The sequence below is a fragment of the Nicotiana tomentosiformis genome, chromosome 3 (assembly GCF_000390325.3).
Source record: "Nicotiana tomentosiformis chromosome 3, ASM39032v3, whole genome shotgun sequence".
NCBI classification, from domain to species: Eukaryota; Viridiplantae; Streptophyta; class Magnoliopsida; order Solanales; family Solanaceae; genus Nicotiana; species Nicotiana tomentosiformis.
In genome coordinates, this window is record NC_090814.1 from 46,983,828 (window position 1) to 47,008,827 (window position 25,000).

The 25,000-nt window shown below is 39.9% G+C and overlaps 1 protein-coding gene across 1 annotated transcript; it reads right to left on the minus strand.

Annotated features, from left to right (window-relative positions):
- Window positions 1-376: 376 nt before the first annotated feature.
- LOC138907757 (uncharacterized) lies at window positions 377-883 on the minus strand. The gene has a single exon (XM_070198366.1). It carries the CDS (start codon window positions 881-883, stop codon window positions 377-379), a length of 507 nt encoding a protein of 168 aa, XP_070054467.1.
- Between the last annotated feature and the right edge of the window lie 24,117 nt (window positions 884-25,000).

Here is a 25,000-nt window from a genome sequence, read left to right on the forward strand (position 1 = left end):
ACTTCCATAGTCATCCAAATGTATCCAGCTCTCAAGCTCTTCTTGTCTAATGTGAAGCCGTTCATGTGGGGTTTGCACGTTCCTGCATGTATTGTTTCCAATAATCTGGTCGCCTCGGTGGCATCTACACATCTCAACAAACCCAAGTCTGGCATCTACACTTCCCCATTAAGAAAAAGGTGATTCGCCAGTCTCCTAAGGGCTTGCTTCTGACTATTAGCAGCATTCTCCGGTTACTCTCTGGTTTCAAGGAATCTCTTGATGTCGTTGTACCACGGTTGACCATCTGGCTCTTCGTCTACATGGAAGCGATAAGCACGTTGATCCCTGATATCTACCTCAATAGGGTCGATGTAGTTCTTGTTTTGATGCGGAATCATGGGAGATAAAGTTGCAAGGATGTTGACAACTCGTTCTGAATTCTGGGGACGTGCTTGAACTCAATCTTCATGAACTTCTTGCATAGCTCTTTTACACAGTGCAGGTACAGAAGGATCTTGACATTTTTGGTAGACCACTCCCCTTGGACTTGGTGTATCAATAGATCAGAATCCCCTATGACCAAAAGTTCCTTGACGTTCATGTCGACATCCATTCTGATCCCAAGGATGAATTCTTCGTATTCAGCCATATTATTGGTACAAGGGAATCTTATCTTTGCCGATGCTGGATAGTGATGTCCAGACTTCGAAATTAGGACTGCCCCAATTCCTACTCCTTTGAAGTTCACTGCTCCATCAAAAAATATTCTCCATACTGGGTATGATTCTGCAATATCTTCTCTGGCGAATAATACCTCTTCGTTGAGAAAATACATAGTGCACGGCTCGTAATCCCTGTCCACTAGATTCTCTATGAGGTGGTCAGCTAAAGCCTGCCCCATGATAGCCTTCTAAGTTACGTACATAATGTCGAATTTGCAGAGGAGAATTTGCCATTTAGCTAGCTTTCCGGTAGGCATCGACTTCTAAAAGGTGTACTTGAGAGGGTCGAGCCAAGATATCAGATGCATAGTGTATGCTGACATGTAGTGCCTTAGTTTTTGGGCGATCCAAGTCATAGCACAACAAGTGCGTTCTATCAAAGTGTACTTGGACTCTCATGGTGTGAACGTTTTACTTAAGTAGTAGATGACCTGCTCCTTTCTCCAGTTTTGTCATGCTGTCCCAACACATATCCGAAGGCGTTATCCAAGACTGACAAATATAGTAGCAATGGCTTCCTGGGCAAGGGAACCAGTACTGGTGGATTTGACAAATACTCCATAGTTCTGTCGATGGCTTTCTGGCATTCTTCTGTCCATTTTGTAGCAACGTCCTTTCTCAGCAACCTAAAAATGGGTTCACAAATTATTGTGGACAGGGCTATGAAACGACTGATGTAATTCAATCTACCCAGGAAACTCATCATATCTTTCTTACTCTTGGGCAGTGGTAACTCTTGAATGGCCTTGATTTTTGATGGGTCCAGTTCTATCCCTTTTCTGCTTATGATGAAGCCTAACAATTTTCCAGTAGGGACTCTGAACGCGCATTTTGTCGGGTTCAATTTCAAGATATACCTCTGCAGGCTCTTGAACAATTTTGTCAAATTGTCCATGTGTTCTGAACTCTTTTGAGACATGATGATGACATCATCCACATAAACTTCGATCTCCTTATGAATCATATCGTGAAAAAGGGTCGTCATGGCCCTTATGTAAGTGGCACCGACGTTCTTGAGACCGAACGACATGACTATATAGCAGTAAACTCCCCAAGGTATGGTGAAGGCTGTCTTTTCTGCATCTTCCTCGTGCATCAAGATCTGGTGGTATCCAGCAAAACAATCCACGAACGCTTGCAGTTTATGCTTCACGCAGTTGTCGATGAGGATGTGGATATTTGGTAAAGGGAAGTCGTCCTTTGGACTAGCTTTGTTGAGATCTCGGTAATCCGCGCATATCCTAATCTTCCCATCTTTCTTTGGTACTGGGACAATATTTTCCAACTAGCTGGGATAATTGGTGACCCTTACCACATTCGCCTCTATTTGCTTGGTTGCTTCCTCTTTTATCCTCAGATTCAAACCGGGCTTGAATTTTATGGGTTTTTTCTTGACCGGTGGTGTGGCGGGATCGGTATTGAATCAATATGAGACAATGTCAGTACTTAATCCAGGCATATCATCATATTATCATGAGAACACATCAATGTATTGTCGGAGGAGCTCAACCATGTTTTTCCTCTGCTCGGCTTCTAGATGAATGCTGATTCTGGTTTCTTTTACGTCTTATTCGCTTATGAGATTGACCACTTTCATTTCTTCAAGGTTGGGCTTTTTCTAACTCTATGGCTGTTCGATCTCTTGTGGGAGATTGTCTGGCATCATACTCTCATTATATTTCTCGTAATCTGGGTCATTTTGCTCGGTAGTTTTGATACATGTCACAATCGCGGAACGCAGGTTTTTATCATTTTGATTACTAAAAGGAAAAACTAAGTATAAATGAAGCGGTAAATAAAGTTGCAATATTTTAAGAAAATAATTCTTTTTATTTCATCAAAAGAGGAACGTCTAAGCATTTAAAAGAGGCAAATGACAAAAAGGTACAGACACGGTGCCGACCTCAATTGACCGAGTGCTTTTCAAAAGAAAACTTTTACAACTGCACACTACCAAGACTCCCGGCAAACCAAAGATGGACTGGCGGTCTAATTCCGCAGCGCTTATCCTGGTTCGGAATTCCTGATGGTCGGTGTATTGATGATAGTTCCTGCACATCATTCTTCAATCATAGCCACGAACAACCTTCCCTTTCCATCGGTGATATCATCTTCTAGTGCTGAACTCTGGCCCGTACCCGAAATATACATAGGCACAAAAGCCTTTTCCCCGGAGCTGTCGGTATGAGTTTTCCCCATTGGAGGCTGATATCCTATGCCGACCCTTCCTTTCTGCCCATTTGGTTCAATTGGCTCTGTAATCCCGTCTGACCTGGCTCCTAACCAGGTTCCTGGTCTATATCCATACTTCATAATCTCCCTCATGGCCTTTTTGGATCTATACGGCGACTGCATTCTCAAGTTTTGTTCAGTCTCTTCTATTTCAGTGGTCTGCATGATTTCCACTGCATGGAAAGCAACTCTATCTAGCCCTTCGATGAACGCGACTGCGTGCTCTAAATAAGCCGATTGGTCCCATTCGCCATGGACCACGATCTCTTGACATCCCCACTCAAATTTCATGTATTGGTGTAAAGTGGATGGGACCGCCCCTGCCATGGGTATCCAGGGTCTTCCCAGCAGCAAGTTGTATAAAGAAGAAATATCCATCACTTGAAACAATATGGGACATTCAACTGTTCCGATTTGCAAAGCCAAATAAATTTCTCCAATAACATCCTTCCGCGAACCATCAAAAGCCCTTACCCTCACATGGCTTTCCTTGACTTCCCTCATGTGGATTCCCAACTCCTGGAGAGTAGAGAGCGAACATATATTGAATCCTGACCCTCCATCAACCAGTACTCAGGACACTACATTGTCCCCACATTTGACAATGATATGTAGAGCTTTGTTGTGACTCATTCCTTCGATAGCAAGCTCGTCTCTTTTGAAAGTGATCATATTTGCTTCGATCATTTTCCCAATTGTTATAGCCAGTGCCTTACTGGTTGTGTTTCTTGGCGGACTTACCCCACTTAGTACTTTCATCAGGGCATCCTTATGACTGTCGGAGCTCATCAGCAAATCAATGATTGATATTTGCGCCAGAGTTTTCTTCAGCTGCTCCCCCACGAAGTACTCTTTAGTCAACATTCTCTTCCAAAATTCTGCGGCTTCGAGGTCTGTTATGTTCCTTCTTTGAATCTGCTCTCTTCCCAAATTCCCTCGATTTGTATCTTCAGGAGCGTAACATCTCCCTGACCTAATCATACCATGGGATGCCACAGAGTCTGTCTGCTTGGCTTTCCCCTTTTGCTGGTATGTCCATGGGACAGTTTTGTATTCCCTAACTCCCTTCGTCTCCTATTGCAATGACAGGTTGTCACTGATAAGTCTAAACCGTCACTGTAGGTGTTTGTATTGTGATCATCGGAGTCCTTTGAGGTAGGATCCTTGTGGCCTCTGCATTTCCTACTGTGACAATGGTTCCGTTCAAATCATATTCTTCATCCAATTTGATCATGTTGACCCCTCCCCCTCCCCGATTTCGGTGATTTGGCAGCGGATTGCGATTCATATTGGACGGATCCGGAGTGCACTGATAATTGTAGGCTATAATTGTGGTTTTAGTTGCTTATCGAACTCTAATATAATTTACTTTAATTGAGTTTGAGCCTTAATCACTAATGTTTTGCACTAATTATGTGTTTTATGCCTTGTATGATTGATTGCAAGCTATGTAGATGTTGTGGTATGAATTCATGCTATTTTGTAGCTTTGAAGTCTGAGTAAAAGTCCAAGGATTAAGTTGGGATCGAGTTCGGGGATCAACGGACACTAGTGCATTCAAATAGAGAAATGAAGAATCAAGCCGGGCGTCACCCAGGTGCGCGAGCACGCACTGGGCGCGCATTTGAGGCAGTGTACCATTTAAAGTGCGCAGCCTAATGCGCGAGCACATCTCCAGGTGTGCGGCCGCACACGTCCTGTCCGGGAAGAGTCCTATTTTGTGAAGGAAAAGGTGTGTTCGTTTGGGCCCGACCCTACTTAGTATATATACATGAAAAAATGGTATTTTTGGGACTTTTGACATACTTTATACCTAAGGAGGCAAAGGAGAAGTGGGAGAAGCAAGATCACAAGGATTTCATCCTTCAATCCTCGCTCAAGACGTTAGTTTTGATCGTTTTATGTTTTCCTTTAGCTTAAACTTATATGTGATGAATTACTCTATATCTATGGAGTATTTCTCTTTAGGGATTGATGGATTTGGTGTATTGAGAATTGTTTGTGGATATTAACTCTAGTTTTTATGCATTGAATCATTTTGGGTGTTTTAATTATTGCACATATATTCACATGTTTATGTAATCGTAAAAGGCGTAACTTGTGATGTGTTTGCATTATCTTGTTGGTTTAATTCATTGATTCTTCTTAGTAATCGAAAGAGGCTAGTTGAATTATTGTTTAAACCTAGTTAGGAGAATAATCGAAAGAGGTTCTCTTACAAACCAATCCACTACAAATTCTTGCATATCTTCACCGAGCTTAACTTAGTTCATATTGTGAGGTTGATACTTAATCGAGAGAGGAGTTTCTACTGAACATTCGAACTAATAATAGAGTGAATTCGAGAGACTCACTTGAACCTTAGAAGTAAATTAACTAGAGTTAAATCCGAGACAAGTATCTTGCACCTATCCAATCAACCCCTATTTTCTACCATTGATATCTTCTTTGTTTACTCTTGTTGCAATTGTCATTAGCTAATAGTTTAGACTCTTAGTTAACTTTAGTTTTAATCACATAAATCTCAATTGTTGATCATTTTGGATAGAAATCAAGCTACAAACTATGAAAATACTGTTTAACTCCAATCCTTGTGGATACGATATTATATTATACTATATTCGACTAGCGAGCATATATAAGTGTGTGTTTTGCGCTCTTCCACTGAATGGCCCCTCTCTTGATCAGTGTTTCAATTTCAGTTTTCAACTTAACGCAATCTTCAGTATCATGCTAGGTACGTTTGAATAGTACACACACCTTTTGGATGCATCAAAAATACTTTGAGGGATACTTAGGAACCCTTCCTTCCACTGGATGTATAAATCTTTCTCTCCTCAATCTTTCGAACAATTGGGCTAGAGGCTCAGCAATCGGGGTATAATTTCTGGGGGCCCTCTCTTCAAAATTTGGACGAGGGCGTGGTGTATATGTGGGTCGATTTTGATGAGTGGTGGTTTGGACATGAGCATATGGTCGTTGTGGATTCGGGTTGTTATGGGCTCGAGGACGGTTATATTGAGGATGTGGGTTGTAATATGGCCGTGTATTGTAGAATGGAGTGTAGGGTGGTGGTGAATGATTGTTAGGGGAATAAGAAGTGTTTCCATGATGTGGGTTGGGTTGATAGTAAGGGACGACTGGTGAGGCTTTTTCTTTTTTCTTCTTTTCTCTACTGATTGACCCTTATTGGATTGCCTTGCTAGATGCTTGTAGTGCAGCCATGGCTTGTACTTTGCCGAATTTTATACCTTCTTCTAAGAAATCTCCCATCTTGACCAGTTATTCCCTTCATTTTTTCAAAGTATATCCCTTCCTAAGCCCTAATGAAATACTTGGTTAATTCACTGTCGTACAATGGAGGTTGTGCCCTGGCGGGCTCTAACCTCCACTGACTTGCATATTCTTGGAATGATTTGGACATTTTTTTTATAGGTTTACCAGTGAAAACCTATCAGGAGTGATCTCTGTGTTGAATCGAAAGCGATTCATGAAATCTTCCGCCATATCCTGCCATGTTATCCAGTTTTGTGGATCTTGTCGAGTATACCAGGTAAGTGCTTCTCCCGTCAAGCTTCTTATGAACAACTTCATTCTCAGCTTCTCATTCCTTCCCACTCCAACTAACTTGTCACAATATGCCCTCAAATGTGCGTGGGGATCACCTGTCTCGTCGAAGATATCAAACTTTGGCGGCTTATACCCTACTGGCATATCCACATTCGGATGGATACACAGATCCTCGTAGTCCAAACTTCCACTTCCCTGAGAGACCTGGAGGTTCTTCATTTGTTTTCTCAAGATTTATAACTACTTAGACACTGACTCCTCTTCCTTATGTCTAGCTTCTCTTTCCATATCATCACACTAGTCAATCTCATAAGGCACCCTGACCGTGACATGCACGGTAAAGGTAGGTTCAGAAACAATATATATAGGAGGAACATATCGCTCATGGGCGGCGGTATGTGCTGGTTTTAGTGACTGGTAAAAGTGACTCCGTTACGAGAAGGGGTGTGAGTTGTATTGATGGTAATAGGTGGGTTTTGTGGCTTGGGATGTAATGTGGTATGTAGGGAGTATGGATAGGGGTATTTGGTGGGTTTTCCAGAGTTATTGGAGGTATCATTTAAGTGGTGGGGACTGAAGTCGGGGCATTGTTGGGCTGGCATGATGTGGAAGGAAAATGGTCAGGGATTGAATCCAAAGAAGGAAAACGAGGTGGCTGAGGGAGCGTTGTCACAGCCAGATGTGCTAGTTCCCTGATATGCTGTACTTACTCCCTTAAAGACTCAATCTTCTGGGCCATCCTGGACACGTGTTCATCATTCCTTGTATCGTTCTTCTCTCTCGATCGCCCGGGCTATCGTCTATGACCAGATCATGTTAGGTCGGGTTTTCTGTAGCAGACATCTTCCCCTTTAATCTTAAGTTATACGGTGGTTCTGCCAGTTTTGGGTCGACACAAACCAATTTTTTTTTGGGATTAATAATGAAAAAAGAAACGAAAAAATAAAAAAAAAGAAACAGAAGTCAGTTTCTTTATTTATACAAGCAGAAGATCACATAGAGCAGTTAATTTACGTATTTAGACAAGCGCATTTTCCTAGAATACGTGGGACCTCTCATTGCCGGAGGTGGGCCTATCTCGCGAATGTTTGACAAACAATTAGACTTGACACATTTAGATCCGTAGCAAGTTTTGTTTTCATTGATAATGTTTGGATTGAGGTAGGTGGGAACATAGATTATATTACTGTTTTTGGTACTCATAGAACTGCATGGGCTTAAACAACTTGCCTTAAGGGAAAAATAAGAAAACTGGGGATAAAGATACAAAGTGGGAAAGAAGGGGAAATCAACCAACTTCTAGTAACCATCCCCGGAATCATTCCCCACCTCCTCTTCTTCTTCTTCTTCTTCTGGTTCTTCCTACATATCTTCCTCTGGATCTTCTTCAAACTCCTCTTCGTCATCGTTGAACTTAGACTCTTCTTCTGGTTCTCCCTCCGGCTCTATCTTGGATTCTATTTGGATGCACTCCACTACCTGGCCATTGTCTTCAGTAGGTGGCAGCATGTGATCGATGTATCTTGGGAGCACATGATAGTGCATCGAGGTAGTCACAAGGTAATGTGGAAGACTCTCATGGTAGATTTGCAAAGAATCCACTGCTTCTCCAGCTAGGCTATACCCTCTCTACTTGGTCGGGCTAGCTCCTCTTCCTCGTTGATTCACACATAATATTTCGGAGTGTACCACAAGTTTTGACCCACCAGCGTTGTGACCAAATTTTTCTACTCTTCTTGGAGCTTCCTTATCCTTGGTATTGGAATCTGTCTATTGTACTCATTCTCATATAGGGCTGTCCTCGTCCATAAAGGCATATCCTAGATCATACCGAAGTGTCTTAGAACCTGCAAGGGTGAGTAAGGTTGGATGCCTTCAAGTCCTATAAGCTCAATAAAGTATTTCTGGGGAGTCCTTAAGATTATCCTCCCTCTTAACAATAACAGCTTCCAATTGAACCATTCTCCACTTATATTAGTCAGCATTTCTTTCCACTCTTCTCCATGTGGAAACAACCTCTCTATCCTCACAAGGTAGGGGTAAGGTCTGCATACACACTACCCTCCCCAAACCCCATGGTGTGGGAAAATACTGGGTATGTTGTTGTTGTTGTTGTTGTTGTTTATTTCCACTCTTCTTGTCCATGTGGGGAGACCCAATGTCTCATCCTCTCGTTGTGACTGTGGATCATATTGCTGATTCCAACAAAATGGTCAAGGGTGGCCTCCCTATCCTCACAAGGTATGGGTAAGGTCTACGTACACACTACTTTCCCTACACCCCATGGTGTGGGATAATATTAGGTATGTTGTTGTTGTTCTTTCTTTCCACTCTTCTTGTCCATGTGGGGAGACCTAATTTCTCATCCTCTCGTTGTGACTGCGGATCATATTGCTGACACCCACAAAGTGGTCAATGGTGGCCTCTCTATCCTCACAAGGTAGGGGTAAGGTCTGCGTACATTATACCCTCCTCGGACCCCACGGTGTGGGATAATACTGGGTATGTTGTTGTTGTTGTTGTTTCTTTCCACTCTTCTTGTCCATGTGGGGAGACCCAATGTCTCATCCTTTTGCGGATCATGTTGCTGACACCTACAAAGTGGTCAATGGTGGCCTCTCACTGGAAGAAATATTCTGTGGCCCAGATCTGAAGTAGCAAGTTACATCCCTTAAAGAAATCATACCCTCATGCACATGCAGACAAAGCCCTTAGAATCTCAGCTAGCACCATCAATAGCAGAGTAGGTTGGAGGTTGCCACGGAAAGTTGCCAGAACCACGAGTAACAAGTTGAAGTTGATCCGGCCTCTTCTCTGCAAGAAGACCAACAATCTCAATAGTGCAAATAAGAAAGTGATGGGCCTGATACTCTCCCATGTTTCTTGATTACGCTAAAATTCCCCCGAGTACCACTCATAGCTTTCACGATGCCCAAACCTATCGAACAACTGATCTAGGCTCACCCATCCGTCCTCGATATTTCTTAAAGTTCGACTATTAGCCAGACCCAGAGCATCTAGGAACCTTTAACCGAGCATAATGATCAGTAGTATTGGTCTCCTCCCTATAAATGGTAGATCTGTCAAACTAGTAACTTCTTCCAATGTTGGTATTAACTCACAATCCGCAAACTTAAACACCACCTTAGTCGAATCCCAGAACTCTATCAGCAAGCGAGTGAGAATCATGTTTGCTTGGATGTTTAGCAAAGCGGTTAGTGCCCCCAGGTATGTTCGAATATCATCTCCATGCTCTCAGAGGATATTCTTCCACCACTACTTCAGTTTGTGTGGCACTCCCATCACCATATTGATCTCGAGGATGTTTTGGTTGATTTCCATTTCTGAAGTCGGTAAATAAAGGTTTTGGGTAAGTGTTTGCTTCAGATCTTTAGGCGTCTTGCCAGGTTTGTTCATCTTTCCACAGAAGTCATGTCGTTGGGTGCATGACCCGTTGACATTAGGGTGGCTTTCCTAATTATGTGCCAATGCCAAGGACCGACTCACCTAAGGTTTATGTAATATGACCTATTTTGCTAGATTAGAGTGTTTCCTACTTTTGAATTGGACTGAAGACTGTGAGAAGTTATGTCAGTTTACCTGACAAAGACATTTTCTGAAACTAAAGAGTTTTGAAAAGAAGGTTCAGAGGGGTGTAAAAGACAACCCTCACGTGCCATCGTGTGTGATAGTATACGGCCAAGACTCGATAAGAAGAAGTGTGATGATAGTATATATGAAGCGGTAACAAATAAGGGTGTAACAATAATAAGATAATAAGCAAGCGTAAAGAGCAAACAAAGCAGGTAAGTATGTAATGGCAAATTAAATATAGTTAAAGCAATGTACAAACAAATCTAAGCGCCAAATTCAGTCTAAGTCTGCTAAGGTCAGAACCTATGTGGGGTTTCCCTAGCAGAGTCGCCATTTTGTTGCACCCTATTTTGCATGAGTCAAAATAAGATTCAACTTGTGGTTTCTCTGTTGTTGATGAAAGAGGGTCGCCACCTAATATTTAAAGGTATACTAGGGTACCTATTTAATTACTAAATGTCATATTCTTTACTAGTCTGCTAACCGGTGAGATTATGGGTAAGAGTTCTTGTTCTTCTAAGGGGAAGGTTTTAGGCACCCCTTAAGATCTACCTGAGGTATCTCCATAGGACTTAGACTAGATTTAGGACTAATTGTTTGTACTATGCTTAACTAATGTTTAAAGAGTGTCGCCTACCATATATTAGGGTATAATACTTATAGAGGAAGAGTGTAGTTTAAAGAGGTATGAGTTTGTAGAGGAATCTTGGAAAATAATGTTAGTGTATATATGCTTGAAAAGAGCTTTGAGAGATGTGTATGGTATTTGTATGAAAACGTGTAAAAGAAAAGCTAAGTTAAAACACTTTGTTCCTAACGCATGGAGGTTCATATTACTCGGTGAAGATGTTATGAAAATAAGCCCAAGATATACCTTGGACTTTAAATATCTGGGCTTGAAAGAACCGTTTGAGAATCCTTGTTTGGGGTGGCAGGATCTTGATCTCAGAAAGGAGTTTATTTCTTTTTAGAAAGTTAGATTCGCGATTCAGTTTTGGTTTTCCTTTTGAAAAAGGGACCTCCGACTTTTGTTAGGATTTTTGGGCCTTAAAATCTTTAAGGAGAGTTAGCAAAACATAGTGGATTAATAACATAAGCAACTTATGATTGACGGATGTGGATTAATTACCAACTAGTGCTTCTTTTAATCCTAGGTTTTTTAAGGTTTGCCTAAATTGTTTTATTTGGTTTAAGACATAAAGTAAAGCATTGAATCTAATATATAATTGTTGTATACATGTGAGATTAAACAGCAGGAACATAATAAAGGACAACGACCTAGTAAAGCTATAGAATAACGAAAGCAGTAAATAGTAAAGGAGTAGCGGGAAATGAAAGACTCTAGTTTTTGGGCTTCAAAGAGGCATGGCCAACAATAACAGGGAAGGCAGCTGCCTCTGGACTCCCAAGATATAGCAATGTTGGATTTGGGCCTGAGTTCTTTAAGAACTCTGTAGGCCCAAGCCATTGTACATGTTCAAAAAAAAGAAGAGAGAAAGTCATTAGAAAGACAAAACTATATACATGCTCATACATGAAACTTGCATGCAAAGAATAAAGGAAAGATAACTAACAATATTTAAACACTAAGAAGGTTATACTAATGTGGCAGTTATGTATAGCAAATTACACACATTGGAAACCTTTCTTTGTTATTAAATACTAAACCCAAAATGAATACCAAGTATCAATGAATTAAGGACTAAGTAGAGAATTCCACTCAAGGGCGATGCCCCCTTTGAATCCCCTAACACTTCAAAGTTCCCAAGGGTCTCAAGGCCTAGGGCAATGCTTGTGCCGGAGAGAGCAGCCCAACCTAGAGTTAAACTCTATTCTCAAATACCCCTTACCACTAACGACTCATTTTTCACTATAGGTTTAAGTGCCAATGAGGCTCTTCAATGTGAACGAACTACCATAACACACCCTATCACAAAATCATACCTTTTTCTTAATAGAATAACATAAGGAACACTGAAATAGTTTTATTTCTTATAACTATATTTCCAATACTAAGTGGAACACATATTGAACGGGTCTAAAGGTCAAGTTTCCAGACACACATAGAGGCAGGAACAATTATACTGTTATTTTTAAAGAACCAAATAATTGGGATCACACATCTCAAGGACAGATAAAGAGCACACAGTTTAGAGGTACAACAACTTAGGGTTACAGATGTTTTTGTCCTAATAGACTAATCACATACTAGTTTAACTCAAGCCCTGCACACATAGGTTAACAATAATGTTGGAAACTTTTTAAAGTATCAACAAAGGATCAGACGGACAATCATAGTAAGAACTTCTATATGGGCTATTAGAGCTACTAGAATATAATCAGAAATTTTAACATGATCACAAGTTTGCATATTCAAATGGGACATCTAAGAATGCTTAACAAGATCACAGACTATCAGTTTTACTTAACCTTGAAATTGGTGACAGAACCAACCCTTTATGAAATAAGCAAACTATTATGTCCAAGCAATAGCAATAAAGAGTTGCTCTTAAACTTCATAGAGTTGGTTCAATCCAAATTAAATGGGAAAGAGAAGACTGTATCCAGTTTCAAGACAGTGCATAGAAGCATGGAATCATGAGAGATATACAGAGATACATACAGATCCTTCATTCAACTACACATATAGATATTTCAACTAATGTCATAGTCTTATAAAAATAGGATGAGCTCCAGTCATTATAAAATCAGGTTAACAATGTTATTAAGGGTCAGAGACAGGGATGACATTTTATCAAATAGGTTTAACTTAGCTGTCGATACTAAGATTAACATATAAGCATGATGTAGTTATACTCAGCTTGTAAAAAAGTTAACATTCAACTATAGTAGACATGATTATAATACAATTTTATGAGAGATAACTTAATCATAATAGAACACATGCAAGATGGTTACTGATGTTCACAAAGGTTCTCCTTAATGAGATTGTTTCATGCAAAGAGACCCAGAGATGTAACTAACAGTTAGGCAAGGGTTTAAGACTTTCATAGTGATGACTCAGATAATGCTTACATGTTAACTAACACTTATACAAAGAAGGAGAGCATTTAAGAACTTTAACTTTATATACGTCAATTAAGTGATGAAAAATTAAACTACGAGCTTTCATGTTTATCCTAGTTAGGATTATCAAACAACAACCCCAACAACAAAAATACAAAAATAATATGGCAGGGATAAAGATCGTAGTAGAATCATTAAAGAAATCCTGAAGCCCATGCGAACATGAAAAGTCATTTAAGGCATATTAAGTAGCTTAATCACATAGGCTATTTAATATAGAATAGAAGCTATCGAGGTCACATAATAGCTTAGTCAATACTGATTAAAGATACTCAAAATCAGAACGGGTGACCATAAGTTAACAACACATCATTATGAACTGGAAGAGATAACTATACACTAATGACCAACATTATAAATGGACACAACTAATAAAAGACAGTAGCATATTCATGATATTTGAATGAAGATAGTCAAAAGAGGAAGGGTGGAAGTGTACTGACCTTTTCTAGGGCAGCAGAACAAACAGTGTTTCTAACTTATCCATGTGAAAACCAAAATTTCAAGCTCTTGATCAGTGAAGAAACTTGGAAACAAAAGGAAATAGAGATCAATCAGAAAAGAAACCTAGCCTCTTAATTCGTATGAGATTTTTAGACTATTGTTAGGTCTGGTAGGTATTGTTTGGTATGTTCTTGGTGATTGTTAGGTGAGACTGATGTTCACAAAGGTTCTCCTTAATGAGACTGTTTCATGTAAAGAGACCCAGAGATGTAACTAACAGTTAGGAATGGGTTTAAGACTTTCATAGTGATGACTCAAAGAATGTTTACAGGTTAACAAACACTTATACAAAGAAGGAGAGAATTTAAGCACTTAAACTTCACATACTTCAATTAAGTGATGAAATATTAAACTGCAAACTTTCATGTTTATCCTAGTTATGGTTATCAAACAACAACCTCAACAACAAAATGCAGAAACAGTATGGCAGGGATAAAGATCATAGCAGAATCATTAAAGAAAACCTAAAGCCCATGCGAACATGAAAAGTCATTAAGGCATATTAAGTAGCTTAATCACATAGGCTGTTTGATATAGAATAGAAGCCATCGAGGTCACATAATAACTTAGTCAATATTGATTAAAGATGTTCAAAAGCATAACAGGTGACCATAAGTTAACAACACATCATTATGAACTGGAAGTGACATCTATACAGTGATGACAAACATTATAAATGAACACAACTAATAAAAGACATCAACGTGTTCATGATATTTGAATAAAGATAGTCAAAAGAGGAAGGGTGGAAGTATACTGACCTTTTCTAGGGCAACAGACCAAACATGGTTTCTAATTAGCTGTGTGAAAACCAAAGTTTCAAGCTGTTGATCAGTGAAGAAACTCGGAAACAAAAGGAAATAGAGATCAATCAGAAAAGAAACCTAGCCTCTTAATTCGTATGAGATTTTTAGACTATTGTAAGTCTGGTAGGTATTGTTTGGTGTGTTCTTGGTGATTGTTAGGTGAGAGCAATCAAGGCTCTATTTATAGTGCCATTTAATTGCCTAGGGTTTCAGATTCAAGCATAGGTAGTGGAAGATGACGATTACCAGGTGGCGCAAGCATAAGCGAGTAAAGAATCAGAGAGAGAGGGAAATCAATGAGATTTTTTTACCTGAAAGAAAAGTTGACCATTGAAGGCAAAACCCATCGGTCAAAGCTTCATTGTCCAGAGGTCACTGCATTTGACCTCCGGACCTCGAATAATCATAATGAGGCTTTGAGAACGCTCAGGCATGATCCGATTTGACCAAGCATAAGAGAACTCCGGAGACTTGAAGTTTCATATTTGAGTTTAGGGTTTCAGATTTGGGGTTTTTGAATCCAATCAGCGAAATGGAAAGCAAATCACAGGCCTCATAGCCTAGGGACAAAGCGAATTATTCTCTTAGTTTGGATTTGAGATAACGAAGACGAAACAGTGTCTTGATGCTAAGGTCAGAGTCTGGTACTTAATATTTGAAGAACAAAAGGGCAAGATCAGCGGGATTTTCGGATAGGGAAGCAAGAGAGGACGATTTGGTGAGAGATTTCATGACCTTGCACGAATTTGTGCAAGGTCTATTGATTGATGTTCATGAGAGACTGAGAGAAAGGAGAGGGAAAGATGAAAGGGAGGCGACTCAAGGGGTTTGAAAATGAATTAGGGTTAGAATATTTGGGGGGTCCGTCTCTGAATTAAGAATGAGGGAATTGATCTAGGCCGTTGATATAAAGGATCTACGGTCCAGATATTTAAGGATTAAACTAATTTTGTGGGAAATTTCGGGGGGCATTGCATATTTTTGATCCAACGGTCAATATTAAAAACTCCGGGCGTTTAATATTAAAAGGGAAATATAGTTAAAAGTCATAGATCGTTGATCTAAGAAACGGTCGGCCTAGATTTGTTGTGTTAGTTTTGTGAGTGGACAGGGAAGGTGACGTGGCATGATCTCATTGGTTCAATGGGAGTGGCATGGATTGCCAAAGTGGAGAGTGGGGGAATTGGACCTGGCTCATTTTCAGATTGGGCTGGTGCATTGGGCTAATTTTGATTTAGAAAATAGCCAATTTGTGTTTAGGAATGCAATTGCAATTATAGCCATTTAGTCTTTAACCTCTTTAAAATTAATTTAATTAAACTTAATTAATTTCCAATAAAATATAGTAAAATTATAATTATCAAATATACTACTAATTATTGTAATCATGTATTTGAAAATACTTTGTCTTTTAAATTATGACACTAATTTCAAATTATTAACATAGTGATCTAATTTACTAAAATTGAAAAATAATTCGTTAAATTAATCATAAAGCCTATGTGGTGTGTATAAAAGATTTTTAAAAAATATTACTAAGTACATTTGTAATTACATAATACTAATACTGGGCGATTGATTTCAAAATTAATACTTAATTAATTTATAAAAATAGGTATTTATCGATAGAAAATACTTCCAAAATATTTATTGTAAATTATTAAGTACAAGTAAATTAACTTTAAAAAGGAGGGTCAAAATTGACCGTCAACAACACCACATCTATCATGGCATCATATGAAAACACGAGAGCCTCATTATCAACTCTAAATCACAAGCAAGATACATACCCCATCAGCCTGAAACCTTCCACTTGACCCTATCCAGGAGAAGATCACAACACACATCATACTCCTCATACTTGTCGAAAACATCCGTCCCAAGCCGTTGTCAAAATCGCCGAGAACTCTTTGAACCCCTTTTACACATAACCAAGCAATCAGAACTGAATTCCTCTAACTCAACCAAGTCACGCAGATCAATCAATCCAAGTGTATTGCCACAAAACACCGGTAAAACCTCACCACACCAAGAGAACCAAAAGAACCGATCATATCCATTACAATGTTGATCCAACCTACTACCAAACTATCCTATTTCTTTGAGTTTCTTCTGAATTGTCTTCAAGTTAATATATCTCCTTTCCAATAAACCACGATCCTTGACCAAAGATCACCACAAGATATCCTAGCATGAAACCACATCGCCCTAAAGCCCAGAAGCCACTGTATTCCCTCTTAAGCGCCCAAAAATACCACATCTGAGATACCCACTCTGAAGAGATCTTATGTGAATCTGAAGTTATTTCCTTAACCTCTATGCTACTAAAATGTAGAATCCATAATGATACAGAAATACCGCGAGTTCTGACACCATCCAATGCAAATCTCATATCTTAGCCATTTACAAATTCGGAAATTCCTCAAATACCACAAATGAATCTTGAACCCATTAGAACCTTCTCGAGAGACATCCACCCTACTCTAATCTCAAATGCACCGCCTAAACGAGCCGAAAGACCTTTGCTGCATTAGCACACTAACACTTAAAGAAGTAACCCCACCTTAACGCAACTGAGTGACTACCTTCTCTTAGCACATTACATCCATCACAAATAATAAAACTGAATTATTCCAAGCTTTCCATATATCCATAAAGTATAATACATCATGCATCTAGAAATTTCCTTACTCAAGTCGTCCTCAAAACCAACCTCTGCAAGTCATAACTTATTCTCAAATATGCCACAAACTGAATCTAATATAACACATAACCATGTAATCTAATCGTCGATAGAAGACTCCCCCACCTGTCTCGAAGCCATTGAACATAACATCTGATAACCCACACTACCCTCACTCCATAACTAACATAATCCCGCACTGTAATTCAACAAAATCCTTCATACACTCATGTAGTTCACATCATAAAATACCTAAATGCTTCTGCTAAGCACGTATCCATCCTTGCAACAGCCATGTGAACCTCCTCAAGTGATATGAACTCAAATCGCAGCTCATAATCTACTGATATGAAGGAAATTCTCCACATAAACATCATAAGGATAACACAACCTCAGAACATCCCGTAGGAGATAACCCATCTACTTAGCCTCAAACTGGCATCTCTCTATGCCCTTTCATGGTCACCACCACTATGCAATCACTTAATCCTCTCGAGACTAAGCTCGTCAACAAGACACAAGAATCTTGTCCATTTACGTGTATCTACCTCCGAGGAAAATATATCATACTTCTCAAGATTTTCTCATCATGTTGAAAACACGGTACCAATAAACTCAACATTTCTCTAGCATGGCTCACGTAGTCAATTAAAGGAACAATACATAGAATCAAGTAGAACACAAAACCAAATAAGGCATAGAGTGATATATGATCTACCCTGAGCATGAATACCCATGACACATGTATATACGCTCGTCACCTTATATATACATCACCCCCGCATCCCCCGCATGTGGAAAACAATAACAATTAGTAGGACAAATTTCCTCAATAAAACTTATACAAGAAACATACCTCAAATAAGGCAAATCAATACTCTAAAAATTCCTGCTCGCATTAATTGAGCCTCGAACGGCTCTAATCTAGCCAAAAATAACTCAATAACATCAAATAATGCCATAGGAATCAAACCCAAGAGATAAAGATTGAATCATTAATCAAATACTCAAATTCAACCAAAAGGTCAACCCAGGCCCACACCCTGGAACCCAACAAAACTCACAAATCCCGAACACCTAATCGAATATGATTCCAAATATACATGTTTCATCCAAAACTAACTCCAAATCGGGGTCCAATCTCCAATTTTCACTTTAGAAAAGTTTTGTCACAACCCCCAATTTTTCTCTCTTAGATTCACCAATCAAATACTAAAATCAAGGATAGAATTATGAATAATAATTAAATCCGAGTAAAGAACACTTACCCCAATCCAAGTGGTGAAAGTCGCCTAAAAATCGCCTCAATACGAGCTCCCAATCTAAAAAAAATGATAAAATGAGCTTAAATTCCCGAAAATGATATCTCATAACACTGCCCAGTTATACACATAGCGATCGTGGAATAGCCTTCGCGATCGAAAGCACTATCACGATAAAAAATGCCAACCAATCAGGGTCGTGATGACGCCTAACACCGCTTGCTAAGTAAGGCAACACAACAAATATTACGGGAAGAGCAGAACTGTAGTATGAGTATAACCGACCCAATATACTCAGTAAGTGTCGAGCCCAATCCTGACGAGGCTAAGACAAGACACCTACTAAAACACTATGCAGTTATATACATAAAGAAACAGAATAACAATTAAAGCATCAAAAGTATCAATAGGGTGCGGACATGTAGAAAGGGGCAACAAGCGGAAGAATAAGTAAGAAACACAAAGTAACATATTTCAAAATAAGCACCGAAACCATCAAGTCAAGTCCACATTTTAAATATCAAATCAAAGCAATAAAGTCAACAAAGTGCACGGGATCACCCTTCGTGCTTTTCCTCACCATTTAGCATAAATTCAAGTGCATGGAATCACCTTCGTGCTATTACTCTCATTCTAACCATATATCATAAATGCAAGTGCTCGGCATAACTCTTCGTCCTTTTACTCTCGTCATCACCATATAGTGTACATAAGCATGTGCACAGAATTACCCTTCGTACTTTAGCATCACGTTCACTCAAGAAAAGATATCAATATGCGAACAAGGTACAACAACACCCTTCGTGCTTTTCTCTCTTCCTCATCAAGTAATCACAACATCACAATACCAAAAAGGTGGGAAGCAAGTTCGACTTCAACAACAGTATTGAACTTATCTCGTCATATGAAAATCTTTCAACAATTAGAACCAACAACCAATCAACAATTTCCACGTTTCCAACACCCAATATTGCAACAATCTCAAAGTAAGAAGTAACTTGAAAGCGAGTAATCAAAGAATTGATAATCTATCTAAGGTAGGGAAGACACAGTAAGCAAATTAACATGGTACAAGTAAGGCATATTCCATCCGTATGCTTATCCCATTGCCCATGCATATACACTCATCACCTTGTATATACGCCGCCCCCAACACATAATTCATATAGCATATAGATTTATTTCTACCTTAATTCCCTCTAATCGAGGTTAATCAATACACTTACCTCCTTCCGCAATAAAATCAATAATCAACCACGATTTTTTCTTTCGAACAAGCCTACAAACCAACCGAAGCTAGCCAATTATCGTTCAAACAATTTAAAATAAGCTTTAGAAACTACCCACGAAAACAAAAGTCAACCCCGAGCCCGCTTTGTGATTTGTTTCGAAATCCAGTCTCAATTTAAGGTCTAAAACTCAATTTTATAAAATCTCTAAATTCTAAACAAAACCCCTAATTTCTACCTTGAAATTCATAGATTTGATATTAAAGTTCATGGAAAAGTAATTAAAATTGATTGAAAACTAGCTAAAGTTGCTTACGAATAAATTTTGGAAGAAAATCCTCTTCAAAAATCGCCTCTAGAGAGTTTGGGTTTGAAAAATGGTGTAAAATGAGCTAAGTCCTGATTTTTTCCAACTTTTACCCAGCTACAAGTGTCGCAATTGTGAACTCTTGTTTACAATTGTGGTGTTCGCAAAAGTGAAAAATTGCTCGCAAAAGAAAACAACCTCTGTGCCCCTGATATTGCATTTGCGACCTAAGACTTCGCATTTGCGACCCAAGACTTCGCATTTGCGAAGTCCCACGTATTGCAAAAATGGTCCTGGCTTCGCGTTTGCAAATCCCTCTATTACAACTTCTTAGTCGCAAAAGCGACATTTTGATTGCAAAAGCGGAACCCACCTGCTTGCAATTGCGACCACTGCTTCCCAATTACGAAGCTTGCTCGCCAAGACCATATGCTCATTTGCGAGCATCACATCGCAAATGCAAGGCTCGCAATTGCGATCAGGTCTTTGCAAATGCAAGGCATGCAACCTCAACGCACCAAATACTGCATCAGTAGTCCAAAACATCCCAAAACCCATCTGAAACGAATTAGCTTATCCACATAAGTGTAATAACATCATATAAACTCGCTCGCTAACTCAAATCATCAAAATAACATCAAGAATCATGAATCGATCATTAAAACTCAAAATTTCAAGTTCAAAACCAAATATTCCAATCTTTCAAATAATAACCTGAAATGCCCTCGGGTCACACGAGACCCCAACCGAGCATGCGTACAATTTTAAAACTATTATACGAACCGACCAGAATTGTTAAAACCCCAATCCGAGGCCGTTTACCAAAAATATTTACCGTGGTCAACTCTAGCCTCATTTTAAGTTAAAAATCACGTTTTCTTCAAAATTTCACATAAAAGCTTTCCGAAAAAATGACACGGGCCACGCACGCAAGTCATATAATACCAAATGAATCTAGGAGAGGTCTCGGAACACATAAATTAAGGCTAGTACTCAAAATGACCTATCGGGTCATCACATTCTCCACCTCTAAAAGAAACGTTGGTCCTCGAATGGATATAGAAATTTACTTAAACTAGTAAAAATGTGTGGGTATCTACTCTGCATATCGGACTCGGACTCGGACTCTCACATAGCCTCCTCAATCGGTTGACCTCTCCAATGCATCTTCACAGAAGGAAAACATTTGGATCTCAACTTTCGAACCTACCGGTCTAGAATAGCCATTGGCTCTTCCTCATAGGTCAAATTCTTATCAAGCTGCATTGTAATGAAGTATGATGCATTGTACTGAAGTATAAAACATGTGACCTATCTTCATGGTACTTTCGAAGCATGGAAATATGAAATACTAGATGTACCCGTGCTAGGCTAGGAGGCAATGCAAACCTATAAACAACCTCCCAACTCTCTCAAAGATCTCAAATGGGCTAATAAACCTCGGGCTCAACTTGCCCTTCTTCCCAAACTGCATCACACCCTTCATAGCCAACCCTCAGAGGAGAACCTTCTCAACCACCATGTAAGCCATATGTCGAACCTTTCAATCTGCATAACTCTTTTGCCTGGACTGAGCTGTATGAAGTTGCTCCTAAATCACCTTAACCTTTTTCAAAGCATCACAAACCAAATCAGTGCCCAACAATCTAGTCTCATCATGCTTAAACCAACCAACCGGGGAATGACATCACCTCCCATAAAAGGCCTCGTACGGAACCATCTGGATGCTCGACTAATAGTTGTTGTTGTAGAAGAACTCCGCTAGATGTAAAAACTGGCCATACAGACTCTTGAAACCCATAGAGTATGCTCGCAAAATGTCCTCTAATATTCAAATAGTGCGCTCGGATTGTCCGTCAGTTTGAGAATGAAATGCGGTAATCAGCTCGACCCGCGTGCCCAACTCACGATACACAGCTCTTCTAAAATGCGATGTGAACTGCCTGCCCTGGTCATTATGATAGAAATGGGTACGTAGTGCATGTGGATAATCTCCCGGATGTAAATCTAAGCCAATCGCTCTGAAGAACAGGATGTCATCACCAGAATGAAGTGTGCAGATTTAGTCAACCGGTGCACAATAATCCAGACTGCATCATATTTCCTCAAGGTTCGTGGTGAGCCTACCACAAAATTCATAGTGATGTGCTCCCACTTTCAATCTGATATCTCCAATATCTGAGTCAATCCACCTGGTTTCTGATGCTCGTATTTCACCTATTTAGAATTCAAACATTGAGAGACATAATCAACAACATCTTTCCTCATCTTCTGCCACCAATAATGTTGTTTCAAGTCACAGTACATCTTTGTGACACCTAGGTGAATGGAATAGAGCAAACTTTGAGCCTTCTAAAGGATCAACTATCTCAACCCATCAACCATTGGAATATAAATCTGGCCCTAAAGCCGCATAACACCGTCATCTACAATCAATACCTCCTTGGCACCACCTCACTGCACTATATCTTTCAACACCGACAAGTAAGGATCATCAAACAGGCGAGCCTCGATGCGTTCCACCAACGATGAATGTGCCACAACACAAGCAAGAACCCAGATAGGCTCCAAAACATCCAGCCTCACGAACTAATTGGACAAATCCTGAACATCCACGGCTAGTGGCCTCTCCACTGCCGGTAATTATGACAAATTGCCCATGCTCTCAGCTTACTACTCAATGCATCGACCACTACATTAACCTTCCCCGAATGATATAATATGGTGATATCAAAGTCCTTCAACAACTATAACCATCTCTGTTGCCGCAAATTAAGGTCCTTTTGCTTGAACAGGTGCTGAAGACTCTGATGGTCAGTATAGACCTCACATGAAATGCCGTATAGATAGTGCCTCCAAATCTTCAGCGCGTGAACAATGGCTGCCAACTCTAAATCATGCATAGGATAATTATTCTCATATACCTTTAAATGATGAGATGCGTAGGCAATCATCCTACCGTCCTGCATCAATACAGAGCCAAGCCCAATACGTGATGTATCACAATACACAGTGGAAGATCCTGCACCCGTAGGTAACACCAATACTGGGGCTATAGTCAATGCAGTCTTGAGCTTCTGGAAGCTCACCTCAAACTCTTCGGACCATATGAAAAGAGCACCCTTATGGGTCAACTTGGCCAATAGGGCTAGGATAGATAAAAATCCTCCACGAACCGACGATAATAACTCGCCAAACCTAAGAAGATCTGAATCTCTATAGTTGAAGTAGGCCTAGGCTAGTTCTGAACTGCCTCATCTTCTTAGGATCCACCTTGATGCTCTCGGAAGATATAACATGCCCCAAAAAGTCAACTGAGTCTAACCAAAACTCACAATTCAAAAACTTGGCATATAACTGACGATCCTTCATAGTCTTAAGTGCGATCCGTAGGTGCTACTCATGCTCCTCTCGACTACGAGAGTAAATCAAAATATCATTAATGAAGGTGATCACGAAGGAATCCAGATAAGGCTTGAATACCATTTTTATCAATTCCATAAAGGTTGTTGGTGCATTGGTCAAGCCAAATGACATCACCAAAAACTCGTAGTGACCATACCGAGTCCAAAAAGTTATCTTAGGGACATCTGATGCCTTAATCTTCACATTATGGTAGACAGATCTCAAATTAATCTAGTTAAACACCTTGGCATTTTAAGTTGGTCATATAAATCATCAATCCTCAGCAACGGATACTTGTTCTTGATAACGACCCTTTTCAACTGTCAATAGTATATACACATCCTCATCGATCCATCATTCTTATTCACAAACAACACCGGTGCACCCTAAGGCGAGTCATTTAGTCTAATAAACCTCTTGTCAAGAAAATCCTACAACTGCTCCTTCAATTCTTTTAACTCAACTACAGCCATACTTTATGATGGAATAGAAATAGGTTGAGTGCCCAGAACAAAGTCAGTGGAAATGTTAATGTCCCTGTCGAGTGGCATACCCGGCAAATCCATGGGAAATACCTCTAGAAGCTCACTCGCCACCAGAACTGAATCCATGGAAGGCACCTCGACAGTATAATCACGGATATAAGCCAAATATGCCAAATACCCCTTCTTGACCATACGTCGAGCCTTTACATATGAAATGACCCTGTTAGTGGAGTGATCGGGAGTCCCTCTCCACTCTAATCAAGGTAATCTCGGCATGGCTAACTCACAGTTTTAGCGTGACAATCCGAGATAGCGTGACATGATGACAACTAATCCAGGCTCAAAATCACATCAAAATCCACCACATTAAGTAATAAAAGGTCAACCCTAATCTCATAGCTCCCAATGGTGACCAAAAAAGAACGATATACTCGGTCCACCATAATAGAATCCCCAATGGGCGTAGACACATAAACAAGAGTGCTTAAATAATCACAAACATATTCAAACATGAAGCAAAATAGGATGACACATGAATAAGTAGAGTCCAGATCAAATAAAACTGATGCATCTCTATGGCAAACCAAAACAATACATGTGATGATCGTATCAAATGACTCCGCCTCATGTCTATTTGGGAATGCATAGCAACGGGGTTGATCCCCACCAATCTGACCCCCCCTCTCAGACGTCTTCTCACTAATTGGCGTCCACCTCTAGTTTCCTGACCTTAACCTATGGCTACCTAACCCCCTCCTCTAGCTGGCTGAGCTGGTGGTGGAGAAAACGGTGCCGGAATCATGGCACGAGTACCCTGTTGTGGCATATTTCTCTAAAGTCTGGGATAGTGCCTCCTGCTATAACCCATACCTCCACACTCAAAGCACTTTCTCTGTTGACATGGCTGTTGAATTTGGGACTCACCTTGTCGATCCGAAAAACCACTATGATAGCTGTGAATCGATGGTGTACTAATGGGAGATGAAGGTTTATTGCATGCTAGTTTCTCAAGATGAGACCCATAAGAACCACATCTGCCCGAAGCACCATGTGATACCTGAAGTGCTAACTGAACTAGCCTAATAGGATGGCCTCTACCAAATGAATCCCTGCCTCTAGACGAGGCACCACT

Bases quoted from the DNA above. Each gene is read 5' to 3' on its own strand.
- LOC138907757 (XM_070198366.1), bottom strand. From the start codon at position 883: ATGGGGCAGGCTTTAGCTGACCACCTCATAGAGAATCTAGTGGACAGG.